The sequence below is a fragment of the Tachyglossus aculeatus genome, chromosome 23, assembly GCF_015852505.1.
Source record: "Tachyglossus aculeatus isolate mTacAcu1 chromosome 23, mTacAcu1.pri, whole genome shotgun sequence".
In the NCBI taxonomy this organism is placed as follows: domain Eukaryota; kingdom Metazoa; phylum Chordata; class Mammalia; order Monotremata; family Tachyglossidae; genus Tachyglossus; species Tachyglossus aculeatus.
Genome location: NC_052088.1, coordinates 19,372,412 through 19,387,048, shown reverse-complemented (window position 1 = coordinate 19,387,048; position 14,637 = coordinate 19,372,412). Strand labels below are relative to the sequence as shown.

Below are 14,637 nucleotides of genomic sequence, written 5' to 3'. Positions count from 1 at the left end.
AGAGAGTTCTCTATGTCACTGTCATATTTTCTGCTTCTGAGCAATGAAATTATATAAAAATGGGGGCATGAGTAAGTGCCTTCTCTAAAGAGCTTTTTGTAAATCGGCGATGCCACATTGGAGACGTGTATATTGAGTGAGCTGATTTGGTCTTGGGGAAGCAGCGTGGCTCAGTGGAAAGAACACGGGCTTGGGAGTCAGAGGTCATGGATTCTAATCCCAGCCCCACCACTTGTCAGCTGTGTGACTTTGGGCAAGTCACTTAACTTCTCTGAGTCTCAGTTACCTTATCTGTAAAATGGGGACCAAGACTGTGAGCCCCACATGGGACAACCTGATCACCTTATAGTCCCCTCAGCGCTTAGAACAGTGCTTCACACACAGTAAGCGCTTAACAAATGCCATTATTATTATTATTATTTCTAATCCCAGTTCCACCATTTACCTGTTGCGTGTCCTTGAGCAAGGATTACTGAGGTAATTTCTCTTTACCTCAGTTCCCTCAAATACAAAATAGGGATTCAATACCTGTTCTCCCTCCTATTTAGACTGTAAGCCCCATGTAGGTCCTGATTATCTTATATCTACCCCAGTACTTTATACAGTGTTTGGTATATAGTCAGTGCTTAACAAATACCACAATTATGAATAGTTATCTATTTTCCTTCCAATGAGAAAATCTATGAATGGGCTTTGGATACTTAATGTTTATGTGAGGTCTTTATTGCAAAATCCAATATGCCAGTATGGGGTCTGTTTTTAGCTTACTTTTGGATAACTTTGAGCACATTTCTCAAACATGCAAAAATCAAAAGGTTTCATTTTTTTCTGTATGGTAGACATAATTGATCTCCATGGTATTCATTCAATCACATTTATTGAGTACTTCCTGTGCGCAGAGCACTGTCCTAAGTAGTTTTTATTTAACGTTAGGAAAGATTATCCTCTCTATTGCCTTGCCAGTACCGCTAATAATTATTATTATAATAATAATATCAGTGCATAGTTTCTAGGTTGGTGAAAAGAGACTTGAGAAAATAGTTAATTTTCAAGTCCATAAATAATTATATCCTACTATTGAATTAAAATTCTATGGGTTTTTCCAGTAGACCATTTTCAAGATCATTCAAACTAAATACACTTTGACCTCCATTATCTGAATATTTCAGTTGAAAGAGTTTATGCCCAGCCATTTCCAGATAATTAAAACCAAAGTGCACTTTAATACTTGAATTACTGTGTTCATCTGTTAGTCTGGACTACGCCACAAAGTGACCTTCTAAAGTTATTTGCTACCATAATTTGATGGTGTCCATCAAATTGGAGGGATGTCTTGATAAATCATCTAAAGAATTCAATCAATAGAAATGAAACAGTTGGACATTTCAAACTGCTAAAACATTCATTTTTTTCAGAAGCAGGTTTTATGCCTTACCTATTCGTAGTAATGCTCTTAACTGGTTATTTCGTTTAACTTGTGGAGATACACCTTAAGAACATCTTAGGAAAGACTTTTTTTGCCAGAACAAGGAGTACCCTACCTTCCATTTTCTTGAATAAGGAAGAAGAGAGACAGAACTATGTTCCCGGTGTTTGACTGCTGAATCCCCACATTGGGGAGTTGAAATTTAATATTTTTCAACTTTCCAAGAGTTAAGCTTCCTCGGAATAATGCTTGCGGAAATAAGCAGTGGCAAGCTATGATAATTATGACTAATATTCTCATTAGCATCATGATTATTAGAAACTGGTCAGGCCAAACTACTTCAACAGATCTAAAATCAGAAGAGACTTTTAGAAGTCAATGTCCCCTACCCCTCACCCCTCCCCAGCTAAGGGCTAAGAGGACTCACATACTAAACTGGTAAAGCAGGAGAAAAATCTTCTGCAGGATGGCTGTAGGGGTAATTGTAAAGTCTGGAGAGCAGGAACTGAAACATATCTTGCATCTGTATTCTCCCAAACAGTTCAGCATTATAAAATTGTAAGCAGTAAAACTGAGCACCTATTCTGTGTAGCACTATACTGAATATTTGGGGGAGATATGCAGCTCATGGTGGGCAGGAATATGTCTGTTTGTTGTTACAACGTACTGTCCCAAGCGTTTAGTACAGTGCTTTGCACGCAGTAAGCGCTCAATAAATATGATTGAATGAATGAATGAATGAAAATGAAGAAGCAAGAAACTTGTTACCTGCCCTACAGGCTTTTCCCAGTGGATAGAGCATGAACCTGAGAGTCAGAGAACCTGGGTTCTGCTCACGGTTCCACTGGGTAACCCTGAAGAAGCCACTTAAATTCTCTGTGCCTCAGTTTGCTCATCTGTAACATGAGGATGAAATACCTGTACTCCCTGTTAGTTATTTCTATCCCCTCTGTGGGACAGGGACATTGCCTGACATGATCGTCTTCTATCTACCCCAGCGCTTAGTACAATGTCTGGCACATAGTAAGCACTTGACAAACAAATACCAATCTAATGGGCTTGACAGATAATAATAATCATAATGATTGTATTTGTTAAGCACTTACTATGTGCAGAGCACTGTTCTAAGCGCTGGTGGGATACAAGGTGATCAGGTTGTCCCACATGGGGCTCACAATCCCCATTTAAAAGGTGAGGTAACTGAGGCCCAGAGAAATGAAGTGACTTGCCCAAAGTCACACAGCTGACAAGTGGCAGAGCTGAGATTAGAACCCATGACCTCTGACTCCCAAGCCTGGGCTCTTTCCACTGAGCCATGCTGCTTCTCTAAGATGCTTCTCTCAGACGTAGAAATAATTTACGAATAGTGGGAACCGGAGAAGAAACAAGGATTTAACAGGAAGTTAAGAGGAAATAGTCAATTAGATAATTAAACAGACCAGTAAAGATCTGCACAGGTTCATAAGTACTAGTGAGATGAAGGAAATGGAGGGACAGAGAAAGGGAAGAGGAGCAAGGAGGGTCCTTACTGTCAGGTCTGCCTGGTTCAGGTTCTCTAGTGTTAGAAAGTGCTTGATTTATTCACTTTCTTTTTACACTTTCCAAACTTTATTTTGCTTCTTGATGACTCATTTTGTGGGTATTGTTGGGGAAATGATTTATTCTCTGTGACTTTCCAAGTACTTCATTGAATACATATATTTATGGAGTTGAATTAATCTCTACAAGTGATTTTTGTGTTTCTCGGAAAAGCGTGTATAAAAATGCAGATTATTTTCCTAATTGTCACTATTTTTTCCCTGTGGAACAGAAGTTTATACTGGCTGAAATATGGACTGCAAATAATTTACTGATCCCATTCCTTTGTCATTTCAGATAAACCTGCAAAGGAAGATGAGAGTCACGGGAGTTATTACCCAAGGGGCTAAACGGATTGGCAGTCCAGAATATATAAAATCATATAAAATTGCATATAGTAATGATGGCAAAACCTGGGCCATGTATAAAGTCAAAGGCACCAGTGAAGACATGGTAAGTAAGATAGTCAAGGGTTGAACTTTATTTAAATTCTAATTGATTAATCAAGGAATCCTATGTCTCCAACAGGACTAAAATCGTTTGCTTGTGAAGTTATTTGTTATCTGTATTTTTACACTTTTAATTCTTTTCTGGAAAGAAGTAAAACATCTGCATTGGTGTTATCAAATATGTTTGCCTATTTTAATTTTTTGTTCTATTAGTACTGCTTCCTAAAATTAACAAGTCTGTTATTCTTAATATTCATTTTGTTTCATTTTACTGTCATTACTACTCTGTTTTTCAGTTAGTTTTAGCATATTGACAGATGAATGTGAAACCCTAAACTGGAGAAGCAGTGTGGTTTAGTAGAAAGAGCACGGGTTTGGGAGTAAAAAGTTGTGGGTTCTAATCCCTGCTCTGCCTCCTGCCAGCTGTGTGACTTTGAGCAAGTCTCTTCTCTGTGCCTCAGTTACCTCATTGGTAAAATGGGAATTAAGACTGTGAGCCCCATGTGGGACAACCTGATTACCTTGTATCTACTCCAGTGCTTAGAACAGTGATTGGCACACAGTTTAACAAATACCATTATCATATCAAAGCATACCTCACTGGCAAGGATAAGAAAGGATGGAAAGAAAAAATTGTCTGCTTGCCTATTTATTTAGTAGCCGTCAATTCTGGGAAGAGAGTTTCCAAATGAGGAATCAGGATAAGGAGGACTCATTCTACAACAGATTAAATTGTAAATTATGATGCCAATTCCTCCTACCCCTTTTGTCCTGGCCCTTAATTCCAGATAGTGAGGCAAGGAAAATGCCCCAGGTCTCAGGTCCAGCTTCTTGGCATTGACCAATTGTGGATTGTAAATTGTGCCTTTGAAGTGGTAAAGGCAAAAAGGAAAAATTCCAGGACACACGAAAGGAAAGATGTTGCAACAGGAGGAGTTAAGGAATGGTGTGAAGTGGAAAACTAATTGTCCAAGCATAGTCATACCATAGTGATTCATGGCCAGCTGGAATGATTGAAAAAAAGCCCAAACCACAATCAGAAGAGGCCAGGGTTCTTAAGTGACTCGAACCCACAGTTCTAGCAGTGTGGCCTAGTGGAAAGAGCACGGGCCTGGGAGTTAGAGGTGCTGGGTTCTAATGCTGGCTCCTCCGCTTGTCTGCTGTGTGACCTTGGGCAAGTTACTTAACCTCTCTGTGCCTCAGTTTCTTCATCTGAAAACGAGGTAGGATTAATTCTTACTCCCTCTTATCTGCACTGTGAGCCCCAGGGAGGACAGGGACTGTGTCCAAACTGATAACTTTGTATCTACCTCCACTCTTAAAACAGAGCTTGGCACATAGTAAGTGCTTAACGAAAAATTATTATTAATTATCATTATTATTATGACTAAGTGCTTGAGTGTGTACAATATCGGTAGTAGTCACAGTCTCTGCCCTCGAGTAGTTTACAATCAAGGGGGGGGTGACAGACACTAAATTACAAGTAAAAGGAAGCAACAGAGTATAAAGATATGTTCACAAATGCTAAGTGGTTTAGGGGTTGGGAGTGCTGAGTTCTCAAGTGCTTTGGTGATGTCAAAGTGCTGAAGTTGCAGTACCTGTGGAAATAATGAGGGGATATGAAAGACTAATCACTTAAGGCCTCCTGGAGGAGATGTGATTTCAGAGTGTCATTGAAGATGGAGAGAGCAGTGGTCTTCTGGTGGAAAGAGAGTTTCAGGCAGGAGGAGAGAATGTGAGAAAGAGGTTGGCAGCGGGAGAGATGAGGATGAGGCACAACGAGTTGGTTGGCTTTTAATGATATTTGTTAAGCATATATTATGTGCCAGGCACTCTACTAAACACTGGGGTAGATACATGCTAATCAGGCAGGACACAGTCCCTATCCCACATAGGGTTCACTGTCTTAATCCCCAATTGACAGATGAGGTACCTGAGGCCCAGAGAAGTTACGTGACCTGCCCAAGGTCACACAGAAGACAAGTGGTAGAGCCCGGATTAGAACCCAAGTCCCCTGACCCTCAGGCCCATGCTCTCCTGGGAGAAGCAGCGTGGCTCAGTGGAAAGAGCACAGGCTTTGGAGTTGGAGGTCATGATTCAAATCCCGGCTCCACCACTTGTCAGTTGTGTGACTTTGGACAAGTCACTTAACTTCTCTGGGCCTCAGTTACCTCATCTATAAAATGGGGATGAAGACTGTGAGCCCCCCATGGGACAACTTGATCACCTTGTAACCTCCCCAGCGCTTTGAACAGTGCTTTGCACATAGTAAGCACTTAATAAATGCCATTATTATTATTATTATTATTTCCACTAGGCGATGATGCTTCTCAAGAAGCAGAGTGGCCTAACCTGAGATAAATTAAGTGTCCAAGCTAGGATGTAGTGGGAGGATTGAGCACCTACTGTGTGCAGAGTAGTGGTAGTAATAGTATTGGTTAAGTACGTACTATGTGTAGAGCACTATACTAAGCACTGGCATAGAATACACGAGTGGGAATTAAATGCAATCCCTGTCCTTTATGGGGCTCACAATCCATAGCATTTGAGAGAGAGAAGTAGAAGATGCACCTCTGCCATTTATGTGTTTACATTTGAATAGTCAGCATCCCTCTGTTCCATTTTGTTTTTATATTTACAAACTGTCATCCAGCTCACATTGTCAGGTCACATGTGGAAAAAGTAAGATCACTAAATGAAAGAAAATACTGCAAGTTATGATTTAGGGAATTAAAAGTCAGGATAAACTGGAATTTAACTGTGACATCTCTCATCCAGGTGTTTCATGGAAATGTGGACAACAACACACCCTATGCCAATTCTTTCACACCTCCCATAAAGTCTCAGTATGTACGACTGTATCCTCAAGTTTGCCGAAGGCATTGCACTTTGAGAATGGAACTTCTTGGATGTGAATTATCAGGTTTGTCACTTGGTCACTACTACTTGGCACTAAAGTCACAATAGGGGTTGTTGGGTTTTTTTGTGGTTCACCCAGAGAATAAAAATATTGATTTTAAAATCAGTATTTAAGATTTCAACTCCATAACGTTAAAAATGTCCACTTGCCTGCAATGTCTAAAATGGCTTTTCCAAGGCAAAAAATCAAAGTGCTCTCCAATCTTGTGCCTTTTAACTGGTTTCATCTGGCTTCAGAAGCACTGGGAATAATCCCATGAGGTAGTCACGGACCCAAACTGCTGGAGTATTATGTTTTATCGAGACAATGTGTGTTTGTTCAAGGCAGAATGAATGTTTGAGACGGAGGAGAAGGGCATGTGTGTTTATTGATAGTGAGGGAGAGGAGTGTTTTTGATAGACAGAAGGGAAGGAAGTTTGAAAGGATAAGAGGGAGTGTGTTTGAAAGGAGGAAGGAAATCTGTCTTCTAAAGAAAGGTCCTGTATGAAGGAGATTGAGAGTGAATGTGATTTGCTGAACTAAATTCTTTCCATTTTGAAGCACTGAAATTTGAGGGGCTTGGCTTAAATCCAGAATCGGCTTGGTTTAATTCATTCAATGGTATTTATTGAATGCTTACTGTGTGCAGAGCACTGTACTAATGCTTGGGAGAGTACAATACAATAAACAGGCACATCCCCTGCCCACAGCAAGCTTACAGTCTAGAGGAGTGTAATGGTGTAATCATATTGGAACAAAAGCATCCCGAGATGAACATTTTGGCAAACTTTCTAACTTGGTTTGGATGAGTGGCTGAATACGAACAGTTACTGAAAGATCCTACAGAACATAAGGCATTCCATCACCAGATATGAAGACTATGCAATGAGAAATAACACTGCTTCTCTGGCTACTATGGGCAAGACAGCTTTTTTGTTGTTGTTGTTCTGAAGTAGAAACAAGGATGGGTGGTTTTGGCAAAGGTTCTGTGATTAGTGCAACGAGTTCACAAAATTTGGTAAGTTTTGGACTGTGCAGCATCCCAGCCAAAGTTTCCCCACCGCTATCCATTACAAAAAAAGAGCTCTTTTTTAGATTTAGGGAAACATGTAAATTCATGATCTCCCCCAAAAGGAGTATACTTCATCAATTAGATTACTACTATAGATTAATTTGGGGACTGTTCTTCTTTCAACTTGCTTATTGAACATTGAACAAATAGTGGTTACTGAATTCAGGAATGATCAAAGCTATCTGAGAAGAATTATTCTCATCTTTGGTGGAGTCAAAGCTAAATTCAGAAATGAAAATTTAATGCATTAATCTCACCATAGCCCTTTGGTAATACAGCTGAATTTGGAAGGAAATGGAAAATTCTATGTAGGTATTTTAGTCTATTAGATTTTCTGTTTATCTTTTATCTGTGGCACAAGTTAGGAAAAGTCTTGGCTGGGGTGACCAGAAATTGTTTGGTTCAAAGAACTGTGAATGCCATTTAAGGTCATGTGCTCTAATCCGGGCTCCACCACTTGTCTGCTGTGTGACCTTGGGCAAGTCACTTCACTTCTCTGTGCCTGTTACCTCATCTGTAAAATGGGGATCGAGACTGTGAGCTCCACGTGGGGCAGGGACTATGTCCAATCCGATTTGCTTGTATCCACCCCAGTGTTTAGTACAGTGCCTGGCACATAGTAAGTGCTTACAAGTACCACGATTACTAAGTGAATTCAATTTAGTGGTCTCATCACTTTTCAGGGTAACCTTAGCAATACTGTAGAATCCCGCACATTCAGAAAGGTGTCTGTTTTGTTTTAACCATTAGTACACCCAATTCCCTATGACTCAGGGGTCATGTTTTTTCCAATCCTTGCTTTAAAAAATGTGGACATTGTTGCACTTATGACAACTGACTCAACATTCACAGCCACACCTGCCTAAAACAGGCAAGCCTCTTAATCTTCCGCCACAGTGCGCTGTATCCAAACAGGCTTGTGTTTGGGGACAAATGCCTCCTAAATTCCCTAACAACATTCTGGCCAAAGCACTCACTAAAAAAGCATGTTATGGCAAAACTGAGTGTACCTTAATATGGAAAACATGACCAGTAGACTAACACATTGCAGGAACTCTTTAAATGTAATTGTTAAATTTCAAAATGTGATTCCTTTTCCCTCTTAGGCAGTATGGGTCTGATGTTTTAGCCACTTCAGGGTCCGTTTGAGTTGGAAAGGGAGAAGACGGTAGTGTGCCAACTCTTATGCTCTACTCTACCATGTGCTTAGTATAGTTCTCTGCACATAGTAAGTGCTCAATAAATACCACTGATTTGGTCAGAGGCTGCTTAATATAATAGTAGTAGCAGTGTTTATTGAGCCCTTACTGCATGCAGTGGACTGTGTTAAGCATTTGGAAAGTAGAAAACAAGCAAGTGACACATTCCCTCCCCACAAGGAGCTTGCACTTGGAGTCTACAGCTGCCTCTGTCCAAATCTCCATCCCTCCCACCCTCCTTTGACTTCCACTCCTCCCACTCACATAGCTCCCTTACCAGCATGGGCAGAGGAGGTGGAAGGGTCTGCAGGGGACACTCCAGGACAGAGTCCAGTTTGGAAGGCTGTCCTTGAATATGCTATTCTGTCAAATTTTTCACCTTCAAATCCATGTTCCCAATGGTCCAATAGAAAAAAAAAAACCCTCCAGGAAAAGCAGCATTCCTGAATAGATTAAAAAGTCCCAGTGAGAAATACACACACATATATATGAAGCAGCATGGCTCAGTGGAAAGAGCATGGGCTTTGGAGTCAGAGGTCATGGGTTCAAATCCTGACTCCACTGCTTGTCAGCTGTGTGACTTTGGACAAGTCACTTAGCTTCTCTGTGCCTGTTACCTCATCTGTAAAATGGGGATTAAGGCTGTGAGCTCCCTGTGGGACAATCTGATCACCTTGTAACCTCCCCAGCACTTAGAACAGTGCTTTGCACATAGTAAGCACTTAATAAATGCCATTATTATTATTATTATTATCATTATGAAGCCATTTTAGTTAAAGTAACTCCAGCTGTCTGCCCAGGTGATTATGCTTGTCTTAAGCATCGTATTGTTTCTGACTCAGACCTCTTGATATTATTAAAAAATTAGCAAAAATTTTTTTTGTATACTAATAAATCCCTCTGAAATGTCTCTTTTTATAAATTCTTTAAACCATCTGACTGGCTCTTTGAAAAAAGTAGATAGGCTTTAGTGCCATTAAGGAGTTGCCCTTCCACTGTAATGTGATCATTTCTATCCAGGATGTGTGTTTAGCATCACCGACGTAAAGCGAGTGAGGTGAAATCTCAACAGGCCGAGGTGTATGGAGAACTCTGATGCCTCTGCCCACTAAATATTAACCTCGCCAACCTTGCAGATTCATACTTCAGGAGGGTCAGGCTCCCTGTACTGCTACCGTGCTTTGACAGCCCCCAGGGTGATGTCTAGTCTACATCTGTGTTTGACATCAACTTTGCCAGCCATCTGCAACTTTGCACAGTTGTGCCCCCGGCAGCCTTTGGAGAAACAGAATGCCAAAGCCTGCTGCCAGCATGTCTGGATATCAAACTGGCTTTACGGGCTTTAGGAAGATGAAAGATTTCAGCTCACTTTGAAGGACCGTCCATTGCATTCCAGCCCTTCTCTGACTGCTACAAGGGGTGGCATAGTTGCTGCAGTGCTTTTAGCGGCAGGCCTAGCTACGGTAAGGGGCACATCCCAGAGCTTAGAACAGTGCTTTCCATGTAGCGAGCACTTAATAAATGCCATCATTATTATTATCTGCATGAATTTTGGGGAAGATGGCCACCTGAAACTTTACCAATTTTGTCTTATCTGAATAGAACAGCAGGCCTGTCTTTCAAAGTGATTTTGAACTTGTGAATAAAATAACTTTCAGTAGGTACCTTACAAGACACTTACCTGCCTCCTGGCCTGGAATTCCCTCCCTCTTCATATACAACAGACCGCCTCTTTCCCCATCTTCAAAGCTTTAGTAAAATCATCTCTAGACACTGTACGATCTCTATCCTCACCAACTCTGAAATTCCTCTCTCTCCGACCACAGCCTCCTCACCTGACTTCTCTCCCACACATCTCCTCCCTGCAAACCTGTCCAGCTCCCCCACTGAGACCTCCCATCTTTTGCACCTCCCACTTCCAGTTTTCTAAAGTCTTCATCCTCCATCTGATCTCCATACTCAAACTACTCTCTCGATGCACCAATTGACACCCGCCACACCGTCTCTCCACTGAGATCAAATCCCTCGTTCACCTGTCCTTCCACAAATCTCAGACCACTAACCCACAACTCTGGATCAACTCCACAGTTGGTTTTCTCCACTACTGTGCACACGCTGCTAGAGAAAATGCAGGGATCAAGCTAACCACGTCCATCTCAAATTCATCCCAACCTGCTGATTATCTCCGCTCTTTCCTCCGACTCCTACACACCTCTCTGACTCCAGCTCTGTCCTCCCTGAGTCTTTCCCATCACTGTAGACAACATCACTATCCTCCATGTCTTACATTATCCTAAGCTTATCTCTCATTCAATCCATCTATTCAATCTGTCACTAAATCCTGTAGGTTCTACCTTCATAGCATGGCTAATATTCACCCTTTTCTCTATATCTAAATTACTAATTTGTTGATCCAAGTACATATCCTATCCCACCTAGGCTAATCCATCTGTCTTCCCGCTGTCCTCCCTGCCTTGTATCTCTCCCCAACCCAGTCCTTACTTCAGTCTGCTGCCCATATCATTTTTATAAAAAGCTGTTATGTCCATGTCTCCCCACTCCTCAGAAACCTCCATGGTTGCCTATCCAACTCCACCTCAAACAGAAACTTCTTACCACTGGATTTTACAGCACTCAATTAACTTGCCCCTTCCATCTTACCTTGCTAATTTCCCACTACAACCCAGCCCTCATGCATCACTCCACAAATAACAACCTACTTACTGTACCTCATTCTTGTCTATCTCACCACTGATCCCCTGCCCATATCCTCCCTCTGGCCTCGAACTTCCTCCCCCTACAACAGACCACCATGCTCCTCACCTTCAAAGCCTTATTAAAATCACATATTCTCCAACAGGAGGGAGGGAGGGAGGGAAAAATCACCTCTTCTCCTCCCCCTTCTAGACTGTGAGCCTGTTGTTGGGTAGGGACCATCTCTATATGTTGCCAACTTGTACTTCCCAATCAGTACAGTGCTCTGCACTCAGTAAGTGCTCAATAAATGCAATTGAATGAATGAATGGGGAGGTTACAAGGTGATCAGGTTGTCCCTCTCCCTTTTGCATAGCCTCTGCCTTTAAGCACTTGATTTTTCACCCTATACTCAGCCCCACACAACTTGTGTACAAATCTGTAATTTACATTGTCTGTCTCCCCTTCTAGACTCTAAGGTCATACTGAGCAGGGAATGTGTCTACCAATTCTATTGCATTGTACTCTCCCAAGTGCTTAGTACAATGAATGCTCTTCACACAGTAAACACTCACTAAATACTGTTGATTGAATGATTCATGTATTAACTAAGGAATTATTTTAACCAAGAAATTAGTTCATGAAAACCCAGGATATGAAGTACAAAGCAATTTTTTTACAACCCCAAACGGAACAGGCTGCTGAACTCTGTTGAATGAATTTCATTATTTAAATTCCTTTCTTGTTAGTGTGCATATTGTGATAATTTGAAGATATGTGTTACTACCTAGTGTTCTGACTCTGGTCTCATCATTGTCATCATTAGAGGAGGAATAGTAATAACATGACTAAATTTCATGATTGGGCTGAAATTTGCAGAATAAAAGTCATTCAATATTCATATTTTCATTTTCTGCCTCACAGCTGGAACCTTTCAGAATCGTGCAAAAAAGCAGTGGATTAGCTTTGAGAATAAAGTGGAGATGTAGAAGTGCTATTCCTCTGGAGACAGAACATGTGAAATGGCCACAAACCTATTTGGTGTTTTCCTCTATACTGTGCTTTAATCATCATCATCATCATCAATTGTATTTATTGAGCGCTTACTATGTGCAGAGCACTGTACTAAGCGCTTGGGAAGTACAAATTGGCAACATATAGAGACAGTCCCTACCCAACAGTGGGCTCACAGTCTAAAAGATACAAATACTAATGCCTGTGGTATTTGTGAACTGCTTACTATGTGATAAGCACTATCCTAAGCCTTAGGGAAGATACAGGGCAATCAAATCAGGCACAGTCTCCATCCCACATAGGTATCTCAATCTAAGGGAGAGGGGAAACTAGTATTTAATCCCATTTTCCAGATGAGAAAACTGCCCTAGGGAAGTTGAGTAACTTGGCCAAGGTCACACAGCGGGCAAGTGGCAGAGCCTGGATTGGAACTCATATTTTCCAACTCCTAGGTCCATGCTCTTTCCACTAGGTTACATGCCTCCCTACTTTACTTTTGGATAGCGTAGCACAGACCATGAAGAGGAAATGACTCTACACGTGTATAGCTAACTGTTACACCTCACTGATAGACCTTGCAATAATATTTCTGACCCTCTATTCCAGGCCCAACTGCCTAGTCTCTTGAGGTTGCCATGGGAGCTATCCCACAACCACTCACTGAAATTACAGAGCTAAGATGGCCATCGGCCAGTCTGGGCACAGGCTGACAGGAAATTAAGTGATCTGTTCACGGATCCCTCCAGACCTCATTAGTGTTCTGCTGCATTTCCTACATCTCTGCATCACTGCTCTCCCTTCCCCTACATCACCAGCTTGGGGGCTCCTTTGAGATGAATGTACTTCAATGGGAAGTATGGCTTCGTGGAAAAAGCACGAGCCTGTGAGTTGGAGGGCCTGGGTTCTAATGCGGACTCTGCCACGTACCTGCTGTGTGATTTTGGGCAAGTCACTTAACTTCTCTGTGCCTCACTTTCCTTATAGATAATGGGGAATTCAGTGATTGTTCTCTCGCACTTAGACAGTGAGCCCATGTGTGACAGGGACTGTATTCAATCTGATTATCTTCTATCTACCCTAGTGCTTATAAAAGTGCTTAGTGCATAGTAAGCACATAACAAATGCTGTTATTATTATTATTGTATTATCAGTAGTGATAATAATAGTAATGCAGGGCATCAGGGCCCAACTCATCATCCACTCACCCACAATCTGGTTCCTCTAAAAACAAAAAGGAATAATCCTATGTGTAGTTACTTCAGAAGGAGCTATCAAACATTGATCGGTATGATTAATATGATGACAACTACTATATCTGGTCATTAAATGCTATTTTTTGAGCATCTATTGTCAGCAGAGTAAGCAATCCATCAATTGTATTTATTGAGCACTTACTATGTGCAGAGCAGTGCACTAAGCGCTTGGAAGAGTACAATATAACAGTTGGTAGTCACATTCTCTATCCATAAGGAGCTTACAGTCTAGAGGGGGAGACTTTAAAGTAAATTAATTATGGCTATGTACAGAAGTGTTGTGGGGCTGAAAGATGGGTGAGTATTGCACTAAACAACTGGGAGCGTACAATAGAAACAGAAGATTTACTTCCTGCCCTACTGGGTCTTGTGTTCTAATAGGAGAAACAGGAGGAAGAAGACAAATATGAGGAAGTATGATGGATGAGCATGTAGATGTCTGCTGTGTGATCGTGGGCAAGTCACTTAACTTCTCTGTGCCTCAGTTACCTCTTCTGAAAAATGAGGATAAAGACTATAAGCCCCATGTTGGGTGGCCTGATTACCATATATGTACCCCAGGACTTAATACAGTACCTGGCATCTAGTAGAAACTTAATAAATGCCATTATGAGGAAAATAAAAGGTACAATTGAATATGCAGCTAAATATATGTAAATATATTTACAGAAATATATATATAGTGCTGAGGGTGGAGACAAATGCACATGTGAAGGCAGCTAGTTGGCTGATGGGAATTAATTGTGGGAGACTTCTTAGAAGAGGTGGAATTTTAGGACATCTTGAAATACGGGAAGAGCTGTGGGAGCTGTAGCTTGTTGCACTTGAGGAGGGAGGGAATTTTAAGTAGAGGGAATAGCCTAAGCAAGGGGTTGGAAATGAGCATTGTTTCCCGGTGACAGAGGACATTACAGTGTGTTGGTAATCAAAGATGTAGAATAGAAAAAAAAGGTTGTGTTCCCATCTTTGCTGTGATTTAACTTCCAGGTGACACTGGTCTTCAATCTGCGATTAATGACTTGTCACATTTCTCCACTTTACATTTTGGGAGAT

At 41.3% G+C, this 14,637-nt stretch overlaps 1 protein-coding gene across 1 annotated transcript in view; it reads left to right on the top strand.

Moving 5' to 3' along the window:
- The window catches only part of EDIL3 (EGF like repeats and discoidin domains 3), a 319,182-nt gene that overhangs the window by 232,689 nt on the left and 71,856 nt on the right, over positions 1–14,637 (top strand). Inside the window, exons 8-9 of the mRNA XM_038765904.1 lie at positions 3,302–3,457; positions 6,232–6,376. Coding sequence (XP_038621832.1) covers positions 3,302–3,457; positions 6,232–6,376 — 301 coding nt within the window. The remainder of the gene's footprint in view (positions 1–3,301; positions 3,458–6,231; positions 6,377–14,637) is intronic.